At 37.7% G+C, this 19,935-nt stretch overlaps 3 protein-coding genes across 5 annotated transcripts in view; all 3 read right to left on the reverse strand.

The window, feature by feature from the left end:
* Positions 1–2,839: 2,839 nt before the first annotated feature.
* Positions 2,840–9,948, reverse strand: zmat1 (zinc finger matrin-type 1). Of its 2 annotated transcripts, none has more exons than XM_061042294.1 (7): positions 9,802–9,948; positions 7,093–7,223; positions 6,920–7,003; positions 6,411–6,543; positions 5,975–6,262; positions 4,592–4,682; positions 2,840–4,399 (listed from the first exon to the last, which is right to left on the reverse strand). In XM_061042294.1, exons 1-7 carry the CDS (start codon positions 9,938–9,940, stop codon positions 3,406–3,408), a joined length of 1,860 nt encoding a protein of 619 aa, XP_060898277.1. In that variant the 5' UTR covers positions 9,941–9,948; the 3' UTR covers positions 2,840–3,405. The 2 variants fall into 2 exon arrangements, with proteins under 2 accessions (XP_060898277.1, XP_060898276.1); XM_061042293.1 differs by having other exon boundaries at positions 6,411–6,546.
* A 96-nt stretch (positions 9,949–10,044) lies between these two features.
* gnrh2 (gonadotropin-releasing hormone 2) lies at positions 10,045–12,044 on the reverse strand. Its single transcript, XM_061041848.1, has 4 exons — positions 11,902–12,044; positions 11,143–11,288; positions 10,972–11,055; positions 10,045–10,807 (listed from the first exon to the last, which is right to left on the reverse strand). Exons 2-4 carry the CDS (start codon positions 11,275–11,277, stop codon positions 10,769–10,771), a joined length of 258 nt encoding a protein of 85 aa, XP_060897831.1. The 5' UTR covers positions 11,278–11,288; positions 11,902–12,044; the 3' UTR covers positions 10,045–10,768.
* Positions 12,045–14,791: 2,747 nt separating this feature from the next.
* Positions 14,792–19,935, reverse strand: part of ptpra (protein tyrosine phosphatase receptor type A) — a 29,270-nt gene continuing 24,126 nt past the window's right edge. For both annotated transcript variants that reach the window (XM_061042296.1, XM_061042295.1), the window contains exons 21-22: positions 19,794–19,929; positions 14,792–18,480 (exon numbers count right to left, since the gene is read on the reverse strand). In XM_061042296.1, coding sequence (XP_060898279.1) covers positions 18,406–18,480; positions 19,794–19,929 — 211 coding nt within the window. In that variant the 3' untranslated portion in view covers positions 14,792–18,405. The remainder of the gene's footprint in view (positions 18,481–19,793; positions 19,930–19,935) is intronic.

Raw genomic sequence — 19,935 nt, forward strand, 5'->3', positions numbered from 1 at the left:
TGTCAAATATCAGTTTAGTACTTCATTTATGACGCTGTAAAAGGAAGAACAGCAGCAACTTCTGACACATTCATCTTGCTGGAAAAATAAACGACATGCTTGATGAATGACTTTAATAATGATTACTTCATTAAATAACTAGATTTTCACTTAATGCACAATATCTGTTTGGCTGGTGCATACTGTAAAAGGTCTAAAATGATGGAGTTACATCGCATTTTGAAGTGTAAAAAGTGTCACTTGAGATTAGTTTTTGGTTGATGCCTACAGTATGTATTTTACATCATATTAAAGGTAGTATATCTAACTGATTGGATAACTTTAATGCATCCATTAACATAACTGATCATTCAATGCTCCGATAAACACGACCACTGAAAATTCACTTTAAACACATTAACACTTAATTCCTGAGTGGTGGCTGTGAATGTTCTTACTTGATGGAGATAAGAGTACAGAAATGCAAGGCGGGGGTCTAAAAGTAAGAGGATGTGGGCAACCTATAGCTACGGGGGTCTAAGACTCGAGAGCACAGGGAACGAGACCACAGGATTCTTTGAAAACAGGAGATTTCAGGGGGCTTCAGAGCTTTTTCTTTACGCACCCTTGAGCCCTTTGTTCGTCTCTGACGCTTCAAGTTAAAAGGTGACTGCTGAAAAGTTTGCAACCTATTTGAATTTTTCTACATCTCTCATTAGGCAATTCTTTAAAAAGTTAAGAAATACAAGAAAAGACACTTACTTTACATCCATGTCATTGCAGGAGTGTTGCAAGGCAGCAAGTTCTCAATCCTAGCCCCTCAAATGCCAACAGTTTGTCATTCCTCTTTGGCGTCTTGTAGAGATACACAAGTAGGCCATGATCATCTTTGAGAAAGTTTCTGACTTCAGTGTTTACATTAACTTCTCATCAGCAAAGCTTCAAATAAATCCTACGACAAGTTGAAACTTCTTCCAGTCCAACAGATTTCCTAGATGACAATGTTAAATGTTCTGTAACTTCCCGCTTTTACAGTTCCCTATGCTGTCTACACTGGGATCAAAATATTTGAAATAGTATTTTCGGCAACACTTAAAAGACACATTAGGAAGCTTCAATAACTATTATTATACAACAGCTGGTTCTGACCAAGTTATTTGACTGATAAATGGTTAATGGTACTCTAAGCGCTTTTACATCGCATGTCACACCTACCCATTCACACACTGATGTAGCAACGTAGCAGCAGGAGCAATTGGTGGTTAAGTGTCTTGTCCAAGGACACATCAGACATGTTGCAGCAGGAGCTGGGCATTGAACCCTCGACCTTCCGGTTGAGAGACGACGACTTCACCAACTGAGCCACAGCCGGTTGGACAACAAGCATTCAATGAGGGCTGATATAGAGAACATCACTGGGACTTTACACTAAGCCAGTTGAAAACTACTGAAAAACTAATCGTCTGAATTCTGCCAAGTAACTTAACAGCAGACAGTGTTTGTCTTTGTTGACTAAAGTTGCACCTCAGAGTCGCACAACAGAAGTCTTCTATTTCACTGGTTGCATGATACATTTAATTTCAGAAGTCCATGTGTTCATATTTCATTGAAACAAATGTGTATTTCAGTAGATGGAGTGGAACTGTGGAGTTCTCTGGATAATGTGAAATGCTGCTCAAGTATTATTCAGTTAAAAAGTATATTTCTAGAAAAAGTAATGGGAAATGATTAACTGATTCAGTGAATCTCACATTGAGATGACTGTAATTGATTGTTTCGGTACGTATTGTTAAATTTTATATGATTTGTGGAAAGAGAAAGTTAACACCAACAGGCTGGCCATGTGATTCTGTATTACAGTAACTTATGTTGTTGTTAGAAAGGGTCAGGTATAAGTTGTCTTCTTCCTGCTCCGGTTTGCAAACAGACAGGGAGGTTTTATTTTTTAGAAAAAGTATATTTTGTATGTTGTGTTATTGTGTTGGAAATCATTTACTGAATTAAGCAAATAAACCAAATGTAAAATAAAATGAATTCCATTGATTTTGCCTAATATAACTTATACATGTCAAAGTTGTATTATCTTTATCATATTTACAAAATGTGTCATTTTTCAAGTCTTATTGGCATTGCCGCTTTGAGCCTTTCTATTTTGTCCTGTTTTTGTCATAAAGGTTAAAATACAATTGTTTCTGATATTAAACCAAACCTATTTTTTTCATAAACTATTCTTTTAAAACCTCATAAACAAATAGGTTTTGAAGAATAGATGGACATCTGTCCAGGTCTGAATGGGTGTAGGGTCCATTTATGTTTTTGGCCAGTTTAATGGCAACTTATCAAATCAATTTGAAAACACTTAGTTAGCTTTGCTTTCTAGTAATGTTTTTTTTTAACAAAGCACATTGTCATAATTCATAAGACAAGCAACAAAGATGATAGAAATGTCTGTTCGGTCATAAATATGGCCTGCAAAGCATTTGTAATTCAAAGAAAAACAAACCCAAACACATTATTTTTAGGAATAGGTATGTATGCTGTGACAAAGAGCTCTAAGAGAGGCTTATTGTTAGATTATTGTTAGAATTCCCTGATAAGAGCAACTGAACACAATTATATTGTTCAATGTACATTTGTGGGAGTCAACAAGGTTTTTAGAAATTGTAACACTGCAGCCACATTTTAATCCATGCATAGAACAGGAATTATGAAGTTTGTAAAGAGCTGTCCTCATTTCAACTTCTGCACCTGTCTGACCCCAAACATTTCAGGAGCTGGTTGGTTGTGCACATACATCCAAAACAAACAGAAGATGCACTGTGAAATAGGACAATGTCTTAGCACTCATCTTTTCTTAAAAAAAGAAAATCTATTTGAAAAAGTGACAGAATGTGAAAAACGTTCTTGCAGCAGTGCCTGAGTGAAAGCACAACTAGCTTTAAAACTAACAAAATGCCTAAGCCTCTGTCATCTATTGGCTTTCATTGACTTTCCTGAGACTCTAAGTGAAGCTAAACACTGCCTACCACAGGCTATAAAAGGGATCACAATCAAGCTATTGTGTCCCTTCCTGGAGGAAATGACAAAGAATAAAACATCATTTAACTGTGATGTGTTAAGAGGTCAGGAAGATCTTGATCATTTCAAGTGTTATAGAAGACAATGTGCCATCAAATAAAAATAAAATATATTATACATGATTAAGTGTCACAGTGAAAATAAAGCCATTATAGACGTGAATATTTGAGAACCAACATAAAAAATCATCTAAATTATGATTCATTCATTCATTAGAAACACAAAGTGACTTACCATGGCTAGCCAGCTAGCAATCTATTGAGGACACTTGTGTGCTGCCAGCTCTAATGGAAACTGCATTGTTAACTGTATTACTAAATGTCATCTGTCATACTTGGTCTTGTGAGTTTAACAGCCGAGAATAGAGTCATCCCACAGCTTCTCATCCTCTGTCCTACTGTCTACTTTCTCCTTTGTTTTCTTCTTCTCTTTCCTGTATTTGGGTTTGGCTTGCTCGTACTGTCCACCATCCCCTTCCTCAACATTCATATCAGCATTCATATCCACTTCCCCTTCCTTTTTATTGTCATTCATGTCTTCTGGCATTAATTTGTCCAACTCTCTGCCCCCTCCCTCCTCCTCTTTATCGTCCTCCTCCGGGGATTTCTTTTCTCGTCTTCCCCGCTTGCCAGGACCTTTGATTTTTCTTCTTCTCCTCTCTTCCTCTGCATCTCCAGATTCCCTTCTTCTCCTCTCCACCGACTCCTTACCTTTTTCCTTCCTCCGTCGTTTTCTCCTCTTCTCTGCTATGTCTGAGTCCTTGTCCTTTGCCCTTCTGTCCCTCTCCCTCCTGGAATTTCTAGCCTTCCTCTTTTCTCTGCGCTTGTATTCACTGTCATCACTGTCACTTGTACTGCTGCTATAAGAGGAGGAATATGAGGAGGAATATGATGATGAGCTGTTATACGAGGAAGAACTTGACTGCTTTCTGTGCATCCTCCTTTTAACTGGCATACTAGAGATCAGTGCAGAGCCTGGGCCTGGGAAAACAGGAGGAGGGAAGTTGTAGTGCCAGCCCTCAGAGGGCCAGGAAGAGCCCTGATGTTGAGGACGCCACCTTTCACCTGGATTAAAACAACCTAGACGGGAGTGATGAGGAGGGTTAGAGCTGGGATGAAGGTTTGGCAATGGCTTGTCCAGTTCTGAGATATCTCCCTTGTTAAATATTTCATCTTGTTCTTCTTCCTCATCCTCCTTTCGTTTGTCGGCTGTTGCGAGGACTTGACTGTTCTTTGAGGTGATTCCACGAGCCCTCTGAACCTGTATGTAATCAGAAAGTTCATCTGCAAATGTGCTGTAGACTTTTTGTTGGGCGTTGCAAAGGTCAACGACCTTCTTCTCCCTGTAGAGAAGAAAGAAAAAGGAGTCAATATTATTTTATGGAATAATTTGACTGATTCAGATGAAGCTTAACTGAGCTTTATCAGTGCTGAAGTTCAACAAAGTCAAGGGCAGTGTAAAATGATGACATTGTGAGAGCAGTATAAATGATATCACAGAGTCCTGATCTGTTTTAACAAATGATTGATCGTACTTAGTCTGGTGCTTGTTCCCCTGCATGTGGGCCTGGTACATCTCCACAGAGTTAAATTGCACACTACACATGGAACACATCAGGGAGTTGTCTATGGACAATAGAAAGTGGAAGAGATGGTGAAGTGGGTTAAAACAGCTAAAGACCAAGATGAACAATTCAAAGCACTCACATCTATTTCTTCATTTTATTTTTTTGTAGTGGTTCTAACTCATGTCAAAAATATTCATAAAATTCATACATGTCATAAAACATATATTTTTCATTTTTTTTGGATTTCATCTCCAAATCTTTTTACAAACACATTTTACACAACCTGCAACTATAGATAAAAAGCAGATTAATAAAAAAAACACTCCAGGAGACCTGAAGTTGACATTTGAAGAAACAACTGCAAACAGTCAGTAAGTTATTATTTAACACTCCCTGTAGATATATCTCACCCCACACCTCACCTACCTAATGACAGCTAACAACAGTAAACTTCCTCACAGGGCAAACATTTGCAAAGTCAATCATATAATGTGAAATAATGTGTGAAAACTTCTGTGTTCAATAAGAGATGTGGTAAATAATATCAGATGCAAATAATGAAGGTACACAATTAACATGAAAAGACACATGTACTTTTTATATTACAGTGTATCCTTGCAAATATCAGAGTATTTTTTGTACAGTGTATATTTCTTGTGTACTTTTATTAATTTACAAATTCATTTTGTCAGATCGGACTTAAAGCGGTTTCCTTTTAACTGACGCTGTTTCCTCTTTTCTAGATCCTTGCTTGTGTTGTACTTACTCTCTGATGTCCGTCACTTAAACTCAAGGCGTCTGCTAAATGAATTGTAGAATTGTTGTAGAATTTTGCTGCTTTTTCATCTCTAATATTGCTCCTATTTTTTTTTCATAACGTTTTGTAAAGTTGACTCTAGGAGCAATGCAAGAAATGTCCAATGTAACTGTCCAAATGGAAATAACATCTATTGAAAACTGTTCCTGATACGACTAACTCTCACCAACAGCACTTCTATTGTCAGAGGGTTTTAAAGCGAACACCTACCTGCTATTCTCCTAACTTCATGCTACCTCTGGTGAGATGAAATCCTTCTTGTCTGACAGGATTGCCGTTTCAAAATGATCTTTAAATTCCTTAATACCTTGTGTGTAAGTAAGGGTTGACATTCTGCAGCCAGATTAAACTGGTTTAATTTATCATCTTACTGTACATGCAAAATATAATGTGTCCTCCAAAGAACAAATGTTCCTCCAGAATTTTTTTTTTTTTTTTTTAATGATTTTTACCTGCAATTCCAATATATTTCCCACTGGGTCACATGACATATGTATTATACTGCTTTGCTGGGAGGCAGAATCCTGTTTTACCTTGTTGGACAGTGTCTCCGAGCTCTTGGAGCAGCTCCTGTCGGGCCTGGTTCCTCTGGTGTTTGCGTCCATTGTAGTGCTGTAAAGCCATCTGAGGATTGTTGAAGGAAGCATCACACAGGGCACAGTACTTGTTAGGGTCCTTCAGATCAACCTCTGTGCTGGGTGTAGCTGTGGTGGCTGTGGGGTCCAGGAGATGTTCCATATCACTACTTCCTGCTGATTTCTGGTCGGCATGAACAGAATCCTGTGTCACACTCGGTAAAGAGCTCGACTCTGTGTACCTGTCTACAACAGCAATAAGACTTGAATCAATTGAAGTTCATTTGTGTTCCACTTTTTACACTTTATCACATCAGTTTCTACAAAACTTAAAGTTACATGTGTAGATCTTAAATTCACAGCTGTACATCACTTTTCCTTTACACAACTGTACCTGTGGGCTGAAGTCCTTTTTTCCCCAGATTTTTTGTGTGGACTTTTCCTTCATAGTGGGATCTAGCCACCACGGGGGAACTGAACACCATGTTACACAGCTCACAGAAACGATCCTTGTCAGTAGTCATGGTCTGCTGAAAAAAAAAGGCATGAACAAGACTGACTTCTTTTGAGAAGAATTTGTATATTTCCTTGCATAAATATGTACTCTGAAAAAAGCATCCAGAGTTCTACCACTGCTTGTACGAATTTGAGACTGTTGCATCCATTCACTACATTCCCCACGTTCTTAGGGGGCTTCCATCTGTGCATCGCTCTCGTCATCATATTCTTTGTTAAGGATTTTGCTGGGTCACTAAAACGAGGACTCTTATTCTTGATATTATAAGAGGCTTTCAGTGCTGTTGTAACTGTTCATTTTTCAGCCCAATTTTTTGACATTGCAGATCAATAATGCAAAAAAAAAATGAATAAAGACAAGTGTAGAATGTCTAAAGGAGTGCTAACCTGGGACCCCGTGGAGTGTTTGTTCATCTTCTCAGCTCTCTTGGCCTGCAGGTACACCCGGAGTTTCTGAGCATGTTTCTTTCCCTGCAGTTGGAGGATAAAGGAGTTGTGATAAAAAACATCTTTAACCTGTGGAACAGTTCCATGATTAGTGCTTCAACAGCAGCACACACCTCGTAATGGGACAGCCTCTGCGATTCAAAGAGCAGCACAGCCTCACACACATGGCAGTAGTCATCAGTGAGAAGACCCTTTAGTAGCACCTCTTCACTCCTGTCTCCCGAGTCGCTTAACGAACAGTCACCTGAACATTACACACAAAGAATTTAGAGGAAAATTAGTTAAGCCAGTTCACACTCAACTTAGAAATGATGTCATTACATTCATTTGAAAATTCCTTTCGAAGTGATTTGGAAAAATATTCTCTCAAGAAGTAAAAAAGATTGAGATGTTTCACCTCTTGTTTTTCTAATCTATATATAATATAATAAAGTATTGGACAATAAATAACTGAAGTTCTACATCAGAGCTATACTCACTGTCTCTGTTGACAACACATACTGAAGGTAAGTTAAAAAAAATGAAGAAATAAGTTTGTGCAAAAAACAAACCGCTCAATCAAATGTTCTGAATGTGATAAAAGTCCCCTGCGACAATCAAATCATCCCCCCCATGTTTCAACATGTTGATAAAACAATGTACTGCAATGCAAAAGCCAGTCTTATGTGTATCAATATATTGTATTTAATATGTATCCAAAGTCTAACTACCTCCTAACTTTATAGAAATAAAACTATATAAATGTTTATGACCAAAGTATTTCTTGGGAAAGCAGTGAAGAGATGTCCATCCATCATAACTTTTCATAAAATGCCAAAATTGAAATTCCTAATTGATTTATTCCCTCTCTGTGTTCACCCCTTAAGAATTACTTTCATCAACACTTCTTAACATTTGTATAATGGATTGATTTCAATCAATCTTTATTTGCATAGCACCAAATCATCACAAACATTATCTCAAGACACTTTACAAAAGAGCAGGGAAAAGACCTTACTCATAACATGAAATAAAATGTTGGTATCAAATTATTTCTTTTAGCATTTCCAGTCTGAAATACTGTATATTCTTTAACTGCAGTCATGCAATCACTGAATGTAGGAGAAGTTATTCACTTTGTCCTGATAGTTATTAATAAAGTACATCAGGTTCTGCTCTTCTTATTTGAAACATGATCTTTTAGGATTCAAACATTTTGAACTTTCTCTATAACAATATTCATAATAGCACAACTGTTCAGGCCTGGACTTGTTTTGGTCTTTCTTTTGTTTTTCTGATCACTGAGTTTCATTTTAGAGACTGTGTTGACATGCAACTTAAACAATTAAAACATCATTAACAAGGGTTGAATAAACTGAAAGGAATATTAAAATGTTTCTTTGTATCCTTGCACTGCAGCGAATATTACAAAACAACTTTTTAAAAATGATTTTAAGTTGTTTGTCACACAGTTCTTTCTTGGATAAAAAATATTTTAAAGTCTCATCTGCAAAGATACTCTTTTTTCTCTTTGAGTATGCAGAATGATTGTAAAAAAAATTTGTTAAGATAACATTTCTCAGATTAATCATCGACATCATCTTTTATTAATAGCCTCTCTCTATACATACATACATATATATATATATATGTATATATATATATATATATATATATAATAGAGAGAGACAGGAATCTGCTGTTAAACTAAGGATAAGAAAAAAGAGGAACTGAAATAAATGAGTAAAGAGTAGACTAATAACTAAATCTCTGAGGTCCCACAACTGAGAGCAAACTAAGCATGCTTTCAAAATGTGTACGTCTCTGAATCCTCTTATGTTATGAAATAAGACAAATAGCGTATACACGCCATTAATGCTCCAATAAAATAAGGCATTTGTAATTGAGTCTGCAAAGTCATATCTACGGGTCAAATGAACTAATGACTGCCAAGGATAAATGAAATATAACCACTTTGACAAACAGTGCCCACAATATCCACGTCCGTAGCCTAGATACATTTCAAATATTATACTTACCAAATGATAATCTCAGTAGTGGTTAACAGGAGAACAGATATTTTACTTGAGCGTATGTTTTTTTAAATATGTATTATTTTCTATTCACACCCTTGTTCTGGGGCAATTTGTATTTCTATAGCTGAACCAGTCCACCAAGTAAGGGACAGGTGGTCATTCTGAAAGGTAGACTGAATATGTTCAGTTTAATTGAGGAACAATACCTAAACTATTTTACTATACTCTATTTTTTAGACCTTTTTCTTTTACCTCCAAGCTTGTGTTTTGTGCCACTGGACTGCAGTAAACTGATAAGACTTAATTTAGGATATATTGCCATAATAAAGTCGAATTAATTTCGACAGCTTAAAAGTTTGTTTGGTGGACTTGTACCTGGCGAAACGACATATTAGCCAACGATAGAAAACAAGTTACTTTTACTAGGAACTACCTTATCTAATGGTATGTGGCTGATTTAAATGGCAGCGATGGTTGGGGACTGAGTTTGCGGAAATTAGCTCAAAGTATTTGTAACCAGCTAAACGCTCCCGGACCTGGGAGACGGATAACCCATTCACTCTGGATAACAGGAAGGGTGTGTTAGTAAACCACACCTTTGACGAGTCGGGACGCACGTATACAGACACGATAAAGGCCAATTTCTGACGTGACTAGCGTTAGAAACTCGACATTAGCATATTTAGCTAAGGAGTTAGCTTGCTCACTCGATGTGTGAGCTGGCTAGCCAGTTAGCCAAAAAGCTAACCTTGGTTTGGCAGGAAGGACACAAAACGAACAATGTTTCACGTTCTAGACAAAACTCACCTTCAACCTGGGCACTACCTATTTTAGTGTTTATTACTTTGTCAGCATCTGTCACAGAAGCCACATTAGGGGCACTAATAGTTTTATTTCGAGCGTCTGACTCCGCTAGAAGCGAAGTACAGACACTTTCGACGTCCATATTTTCCCTAGCTGTTTGGAGCATGCGCAGTGATGTCAGGGTATTTATAACCCGTCACCAGATAGACCAAGCAGAGGGTTTACAGTCTGTTTTATTTATTTAAAAAAAACCGTAACATTTTAAGTTGTTCAATTATTGTCTGAAGATTGAGGCTGTAAACATACTTTAATTTTTATTTAATTCATTTTTCGATTAATTAATTGTTCAAAACCTCTTTCGTTGATGGTGATATCCTGGATGAAAAACTGAAAATAAACAGGAATAGCATACTTTGATACAAGACAAATGAGGTCTTCTTTTGACATCGAAATTTAAAACAAACTAACTAACTATACAATAATTTAAATCGTGTCATTATGTTGTTATTTTCAAGCATCCCAGTAAGCATAGTTTTCAATTCAGGGTTCACCCTCCCTTGATTCCTCTGTATGAAGCTATTTTAAATCCACCTCAAAGCTGACATTTTTATCTAAGACCTAAGAAAAACGGGTCCACTCAGTATCATTTTTCACAATATATTTTTTTTGTTACATCTATACAAATAAGTCTCCTTTTCTTTTCCCTCAATATCACTACACTACTGCGATATAGTTTTACACCATTTACATGAAAAAAGAAGTTCATATCAAAATAGATATTTTATTATTGGACATTATGGTTTAACATTTGTTTGCCACAAGTATACTTAATTTAATGCTTGAAAACAAATGAACTGATAAACAAGAAACTGACAAGGTAAGTGAAACAAAATTCAGTTGTTAAACATCATGACAAGGACACTGAAGAAGAAGGTCCCTGGGTAGAAAAACAGTAAAGGGTGGAAAGCTGTCACTTCTTCTTCTGGAGCTCTCTGGCTAAAGCGTCCAGCTGCAAAGAAAGACGATACAAAAAGACTTACTTCACTCAATCAACTACATTTAGAGCTATTACATGTTAATCGTTATGCACAGTAAAAATATTGCGGACAATGTTGAATGCTTGTACAACATGCATCTATGCAGCATTTTATATGGTAGCATTAGTTAATTTACAAGAATGTTTTTCAGAATACTCCTCCTCTGAGGTCTTAAGTAGCTGCATTCTCCTGCCTCGCACAGCTTGATCTCCTCTGAAATCTGAAAAACAGAACGAGTCAGATTCTGAGAATTAAAGAACAGAAAACAAAAATATCTGAACACATACAAACAAACAATGATCCAAACCTCTGACGTGCTGAAAGAATCCAGGTCCCTTTTGCCTCCAGGGTACCAACCATGGGACCAGTGCTGGGCGTTGGACAGCTGAGCCCCCACACATAGAAGCAGTCCAAGCAGCAAGACCAGCCGAGACGCACACATGGTATTCTCACCTGATGGCAAAGGTGGACAATTAGCTCTGACAAAAAAAAAACAACTTATATATTTAACCATTTAATATCTAATTTAGAAAACCTAATGTCAAAGCATTCCAATGTTAATTGAAGTTGCTGAAAATGACAGTCTTTGGTACAACTTGTGCACTGAATCTGAAAAGGCATCCTTTACTTTGCTAAGTAGAAAAACAATACAGACTATAGACCACATGGAGGGCATGGTCTGTCCCCCTTTTCCAGCATAAAGATAAACACTAGCACACAGAATTTATTTGCAATTTTCCTCCTTGTTAAAATGTTCTTTGGAATACAATTTTTGTAAATGCTTACTAACAATAAACCATCCATACAGATCTATCAATGATCCCATGATGGTATAATTAAGCCAAAGGCAAACATAGTACTCAGAACAAACATAAATCTACTGAATGATGAGACAAAAAAAAAATCTGAACTTTTTTAGCCTTAAAGGAAGATAAAAAAAAACTTCCATTTTAGCCTTGGAAATCTAAAATTCTCACTTAAATATTAATGCTTATATAAAAAAAAATATTTTACAAGATAGCACAGTAAAAAGTAATGTAGAGTTTAATTAAGATAGCGTCCTTACCTTTGTCTCAACTCTTTATCACTATAAGTGTCTGTCAGTGCCCCTGCTTTTCTGTCGGTCAGTTTCTGAATTTAACTCGCAGTTTCTCAAGTGTAATGGGAGATTCTGTTCAGCCTCCTCCTCCTCCTTAATATACCACTCTAAAAGGCCCCCCTCCCAAGAGACATTTCCATTATCGTCCCCTTATTGCCCCCACCCATCACTGACCCCTTTGGCCTTTCTGTTCCCTGTGGTCAAATGAGGGGTCTCTGGGGACAAGAGGTCCTGAAGACATGGACAATTCCAATTATCACCTGCAAACACCGCTGACACACCTGTGAAGCTCATCTGCTCATTACATCGTCCAAATCCACATTTCAACAAAGCTACTCTGGCTGAATGACAGATTTAAGTCATTCAGTTAACAGTTTATTGATGAACGTGAACTTTTTTGTATCGTACATTGCAGGACACTCAAAGTGGAGTGGACAATATCTTAAAAAGTGCCACTCACAGCATACAGCAGAGTGTAATTTAAACATAACTCATGAAAATGTTTACAGAGGAGGATCTTAAAATAAGCTATAAATGTGTAGATGAGTTCTCGGCTCTGGCTTCTTCAGTCTGGGTCATGGGTCTTGATATTAAATGTATGGCTATAATAGGTTTACACAATATATTTTAGATCAAACAGTGGATGGTTTCCATTTCCTATTTTTGCACCGGTTGTGACCACATTGACCCTCCATGAACTCCCGACCTGGGTGACCCTTTAGTCAGGGGAAACACGGGGTCAGCCAATGACAAGCGGAACAAACATGGTGGATTCCTACCCACACCGTTGACAACATCCCTCTCAATTAAGGGAGGACAGGTATTTCCTTTTCAGAGGTTTAAATGCAGAACCAGATCTCACTCAGGAGGTGACTATTATGTTCTACTGTTGACTCAGTTGAGCGCTGTGACGCACGGATGTTTGGTGCAGGGGATTGGTTATAGAAAGATGACTGCAAGAAGCGTCACTGATCATAGAGGATTTGCCCCCTGACTCATTGATGTACATGAAGAAAAAGCAATTATCTACTCTGTGTAAAACAAAGAGAAGTTTAACAATTACTGATGGGTGGCTTTGTTGTTAAGTTAAGTCTTTCCCATCCTATATGAAAAAGCTTCAAAATACAGACAACAAAAGCACTCAAATGTGTCAACAGGTCTAAAACTGATACTCACAAACAAACCATCCTGTCACCTTTCTGTGTCCTGTAATGTGACAAGTACTCATTTCCCCTCATTTCTCTACCCTTAAAGCTCTGCAGACTGTAACTGAAACTAAATCATTTATCGATACACCAATAAAACCATTGGATCAAAATGTTCCCCCGATCCTCCTGATCCTTGATCATTCTATTTCACTTCAGTGATTTGTTTGTAAATTTTGGCACTCACAAGAAACTGAATTAAAAAAAAAATGAATGGTGAGAATTGAAGATGGTGAGATATGGAGACTTTGAGTGTCCAGAGTTAAGCTTGCATCCTCAACATTTCCATACTTGTAGGTAATATTGTCTCCATTTAATCCTTACTCCATTATGCAGATTTTGCATAATGAATGCTAAAGCTGAGAATTCCCTTAAGTCTGTAGAGGTGGACTTGTGTTCTGTGGTTTCCTTTTCAAGTATCACATTGTTTAAGGTCAAACTTAATATGTTTCTTTAAAGATCTTTGAAAAGGAATAACACATCAGTGTCACTGAGTTGGTAGACTTCTGCGTGTATAAAATCATAATGAAAAACAACTAGTTTGAGATTTAAATTCTCTCGTCCTTTTTGCACTACACGGGAGAGATCCGAATTGTTAAAGAAAGTAACTAAGTATACTTTAAGTCAATGTTAAACAAGTCACTTTTTACTTAGTTAGGTAGTTTTACTTGTGCTTTCATCAGAGTAATAGTACTTTAACTTGAGTAGAATCTTTGTACTATTCTACTCTTTCCACCTCTGTCTTAAAGCAACACAATGGATCGACTGAAAATGAAGAATCTAAGGTACACAGACGTTTGGTGGAGAATGGTGTCTCTCATTATCTATCAATCAATCAATCTTTATTTGTACAGCGCCAATTCATAACAAATGTTACCTCAAGACGCTTTAAAAAGAGCAGGAAAAAGACCTTACTCATTGTTTTATCACAAAGACCCAACGTTAATCTATCATGAGCACAGCACTGAACAACATTTAGGAGTTACAGTGGCAAGAAAAAACATCCTTTTTAAGAGGTAGAAATCTTGGGCCAAACCAAACTCATGAAGAACAACCATCATCCAAAACTCAACGGGCTTTAAAGATGGGATAAGGTGCACGAAGAAGGACTCCCTAACCTTCTGTTCTGCACCATGTAGGTTACTCTGTGAGAAGTGCTTAGTGTTACAGCTTTCTAGCAGAAAGCTCTGAATACCTATTCTTGTATAAAGCTTTGTATTTTTCCTGTGCAATCTACATGAAGCAACTTGATCCTTGCATATTGTTCCTTTAATGTAAAGGATACAGTCTGTGTTCTGAAGTGGATTTGATTTATCGTTGTCTACACACAAACACATTTATACAGTTACTCTAAATGTTTCCTTAATTATTTATTTTTGCAGAAAGCATGTTAATATTTGATGGGGTGAAGGGTTAAAACAGTGATTGAAAACCTTTCATGAGCAACACTCAGGAAAACTGCCTGATCTATACCGCTCATCAACGATTGGCAATTATTTTGCACCACTGTACCGTTAGTCTCTCATTAGGACATGGGCTGTAATGAGCATCAGGTTGTTCTGACCTGAAACAAACGAGGGATGAGTGTATTGGAGCTGTCCGGCATGTTACACAACATTACACTCAGAGACAAACGAAACACGGACAAAAGATAAAATCTCAAGCACTTTATTAGGTTTGAACAGTATCTTGCTTAGAAAGGCCATTTGGCATCATATAATTATATATAATTTTATCATATATATAATTATATATACATATATTCAAATGTTGAATAACAAAACACTAGAAACAGACAAAGGCAAATTAAAAAATAGGATTTGCTTAAGACAATTATACCTAATTAAAAATGGCCAAACGAATCATCTGTAATACAGTTCAAAATGGTCCCGATACAGTTCAATATACATCTTTAAAAAAAAAGCAGAGTGGAGGGGAAGAAAATAAAAAGAGCAAGGCAGCAGACAGGAATGATATATAAATAACCTTACATTATGTACAAGTGGGAGTGGGCAGTGACCACTGGGAAAAGAAAAGAAAGGTCTGAGGACAAAGTAAAAGAGCAAAAAGAAGCCGTAGTTGGACAGCGGTTAGCGGATAAAAAGACGTAAAGGACACACAACAGGTGGAGAGGAGAAGAGCGGAAAGTTTGAGGCTCTAAATAAAACGTTTGAATTCTTTCTGTGTTGAGAATGCTCCACTGGGGCAAAGCTCCAGGAAGAAAGCGATGTGAAAGAGGGACGATGAGCTTGTTCTGCATTAACAATTCAGCTGCATTTGTCGAGGGACGAAAATTAGGATTTATTTTTGCCCTTTTTAGCACCCAGTCCTGATTACCTGTCATGGACCCCCCCTCATTTCAGTGATATGGAATGAAATTAAATCAAAGATGGAATTAGTTTTAAAATTACCTCAATGTTATGATTATCAGCACAATTGAGGGGTGGACATAGTTGAGACCAGAGGGAATGTCAAAGGATGGATGACTGACCCAGTCAAAGCTTTGGCCCTATTGATTTGTCACGCAAAAAAAAAAAAAAAAAAAAGGTTTGTCATCAGTCTGCAGGCGAGAGCGGGGAATACATATGGAGACGGGGAAATACTTTCGGATGACATCAAGTTTCTTTTGAAAACCTACTAAAGAGGCACTTCTCTAAGTTCACGATGGGTTGGTTGGCACAGTGTCTGGTTTGCAGTCCAATTGCAGTGAGACCAAAAAGGGATCAAAATGACCCAGACACACACAATTTCACTGGAATCAAAGAAAGGACAGATTAGCCAAACAAAAAAAAACCCACCCCTTCCTCTAATCAGTATAGAGACCCAGTAAGTGACAGAGTAAATAAATGAAGAACACAATGGCACCTAAACTAATAGTGCGGGCACTTGTGAGGCTTTGGAACAAAAAGAAGACCTGAAATGACAACAATGCACACAGTCAATAGTTTCAGTGAGCGGTCGATTCCTTTATCTGCTACTTCAAGTCCCCATAGGGGGCTTACAGAGGGGCTAACTCCGAGGTTTGAGACCTGAAAGAGCTTCTCAAGATTGTAAATTAGTACCCATATTCTGAATTTGAAGGACATGTCAATATTCTGATCTCATCTTTTATTTGGTTGAGTATGTTTTTTTTTTAAGGGCTTCGATTTCGGTGCAAATAGTGCATGAGCGTTCAAACAATCAACATCGACGCAACATTCAGCCTTCCTGAAATGTCAGCATGAACTTTAATGACGTCTGCTGTCAAGAACTCAAAAACTGATTGTGCTCCTTTTTTTTCTTCCTTGTTTGCGTTTCGTGGGTTATGTACATGTACGGGACTGTTTTAAGTTACAATCTACATAAAGAATTATCAATCCAAATATAATGATATTAAAATCTGTTTTTCTTTTTGAGATAAAAATATTTCAACACGATTCGGATGCCGAGATGAACTCGAGCTGTATTTGTTCAATCTCTAATTTTAAAACAATCCTGGCATTGGCCATTTCCTGAGCTGACTGAGTGGAAATTCAGCTGACCTGAAGCCCTGTGGTTAGCTGACATTATTCATATTCAATTACAATCAAAAAAGGGCACAGCCTCATTTGTGACATCTTCAAAATAAAAAAGAAACGCTGTAGTTCAAGTCTGAGCGTCCTCCAAGGACAGCCATCAAAAAAAAAATCATAGCACACATTGCATGGCACGCTTCCACTAGTTAAGTAACATTGTATCCATGTTTGAGGACTCTGTTAGCAACAGCATTCGAATAAAACATTCCTCGGTTTCAGAGTTCATAGTGGGAAATAAGAGGGATAATTCTTTAAAAGTGTGACAGCACAGCGAAGTGATGTGACGCAGATGTAGAGGTATATATAAAAACATTTTTTTTAAAAAGGAGTTAAGTCAGGCAAACCCATACAGAGAGAAATACTCGATACAATCTACTAGCAATACTGACATGTGTCTGTAAACAAGAAAGAACTATGCTGGGTAATATAGCATTGTTGTTTTTTTAAGGATGCCTTAATGGAGCAACTTGAGATTGTTTGGCTCGTCAACATGAGCAACATTTGTCGTTGATACTGTAACAGACCGTAAAAAATGATTTGATAAAAGATGGATGAATTCACAATATCCCTAAATTAGTATTTGGTGTGGGGTTACAAAAAGTCTATATTTATTTGTCTTTATTCTTTAATAGCTGAGGAATACGTTGGCTACAGATGCTTTCGGGTGCTTGTTGTCCAAACATGGTTGTGAGAGTGTCGCCAGTGAGAGGAGGACTTCTGGCCGCTGACAGACAGAAGACAGCGGTGTTAAAAACACTGTGCAGTCTCTGTCAGCTTCTGCACCAGTTTAAACAGACACACGCACACTGATGCTCAGAGGAAAGTCATGGCTCCTGCTCTTTAGTTTGTTTGTATGTGTGTGTGTGTGTGTGTGTCAACCTGAGTCAATGAGCTACATCACAGCGTTTCTGATCTCCAATAGTGAGTGACCCTTTGAACCCTTTGACCCCTGAAACAAAAAGGGGGGAAATTGTAATTGGCTCATTAGATTGGGATTTAATCTGTAAAAGAAAAAAAACAGCTCCCCATGTGTGTTCACTAAATGGATGTCTACGAGTGGAAACAGTCCAGGATGTGTCTGTTACTGCTACAGCGTGGCTCTAGCCAAGCCAACAATGTTTCTCTCCCTAAAAAGTAAAAAAAAAAAAAAAAAAAAACCCAAACATCCTTAATGTGACTGGATTGTTTTTTTTTTTACATTAGCCTCCAAAGCACTAGATTTATATTCATATATATTTATATATTTATATGTATATACCAATAAAATACATTACAGGTGCCACCCGAATATGCAGCCAAACTCAAAACTGTGTCTGAAACCAAAGTAAGAAGATGCAACACAGTAAGTGTATATACATGTTGGGGGGTGAGGGAGAGGTGGGAGGAAAATAGGGAGAAGGGCTGTATTAACAAGACCAATATTACAAAATATTCAAGAAGGCATCTCAGTTATTTTCTCCGTCCGACTGCGCTGCCCTGTCCTCCTCCGGGCCGAGGCCTCTGTTCCCTTTTCCTCTCCGGGCAGTTCGTCTCATCTACAGATCATGTTGTGACGAGTCTTTTCCATCAGAAAAAAGGGAAGGTAAAAAAATCCATCCGATGGTAACATGCAGCTTCCTGCACGCTAATGTGTGTGTGCGTCTGACTGTGTTCCGGTGAGTGCATGTTTTGTAAGAAGTGTATCTGGACATCCATCCATCCACGGCAGGTGGCTACTTGAAGTTGGCGTAGTCAGAAAAGGCATCGATATACTCCTGGACCACTTTGTAGCAGAACTCGTACTGCTCCTGTAGAGGTGAAGTGTGACAGGAGAAAGAGCCGTGTCAGCTGGGAGATCCAAGGCTAGCATTTTGTGAAATCAGGGCTTTTATACCCTCTATCTGGGCTTACAGAACAATCACACGGTCAGTTTAAATAAAGCTGATTATATCTGGGTTTTTTTCATATAAATGTTAAACAGAAGATAATAACTTTAAAAGAAAAACAACAACGGTATTTGAGATATCTAGAATTCCAGCAGAACTCAAACCGCAACTCAAACCCACCAAATCTAATGTATTTAGTCTTTGATAACATTTCCTACAAAATAAAACTCATTTATGTAAGGAATACTTTCAAAAAACTGTTTTTTCTGTCCTGCCACATTTGAACAGGAAGATGGATAACACCCTCACGTCTCAACAGTAGAGTCGACCAATATGAGATTTTTTTGAGTCGATACCTATACTAGGGAGGGAAAAAATCTGATATAGCTATATCGGCCGATATCTTTCTTAAATCTATGTTCGATCTGTAGAGATAGATATAGATACACACATTATTGTTTTGATCTCTCAAATTCAGTTATTGGACACTTGTGGAAAAGATTTATATTGGAGACAGGATGGTCACTAAACTGGAAAATAACTGCGCATGTACGTGCATCACTGCTTGACACTCTGGAGAGTGATGATGCTTGTTGTAAGCCATATAGCGCCCTCTGCTGGTGAAAGAGAACTGCTAGTGTAATACAATTATATTCAAATATAATGCTATTTGACTGGTGAATACATCAAGTATAGCTGCTCATGTCTGTGATAAAATGAGCTGATACCGACAGTCCCTGGATATGCTAATATCGGCCGATATTATCGGCTGGCCGATTAATTGGTCGGGCTCTACTAAACAGTTTGATGTTAGTTAACAGCTACAGTAGATAACTCACCTCAGCATTTAGACTGGAAAGGGAGAAACAGCTAGCCTCACTCTTATAACGTAACAAATCCACCAACTCTAAGGGGGGTCATCAGTTACACTTTTGCACTAAGACTTGGACCATTATAACATACAGCCCACTTTTACACAGCAAAGAATTGATTCTACACTTTAATCAATTAGTGAGCCTTAGAGGAAGCTGGTAGGATGATTACACAGTATGGTGTGTAATCATGGTGTGTAAGTATGGTATGTACACTCTCATGTCACATCACAACAGTGAGTGTATTTCTACATTTAGAACTACAAAATCCTGCAAAAAAACCCCAAAAACCTACAGTTTGAAGCTCTATAGACAACTGAATATTTAAAAGCTAGTTCTGATCAAAGTTCCTCGGCCCCTCACCAGTGTCTGCACCATGTGTGGTCTCTGCAGTCTGAGGCTCTTGACTGTCTGGAAGACATCCAGGATGCCCTCTGCTTTCACCCTCTCCAGGACTGTACTCAACGCACAGAAAGTCCCTGTCCGGCCAGCACCAGCACTGCAC

Source organism: Labrus mixtus, chromosome 7, assembly GCF_963584025.1.
Source record: "Labrus mixtus chromosome 7, fLabMix1.1, whole genome shotgun sequence".
Lineage (NCBI taxonomy): Eukaryota > Metazoa > Chordata > Actinopteri > Labriformes > Labridae > Labrus > Labrus mixtus.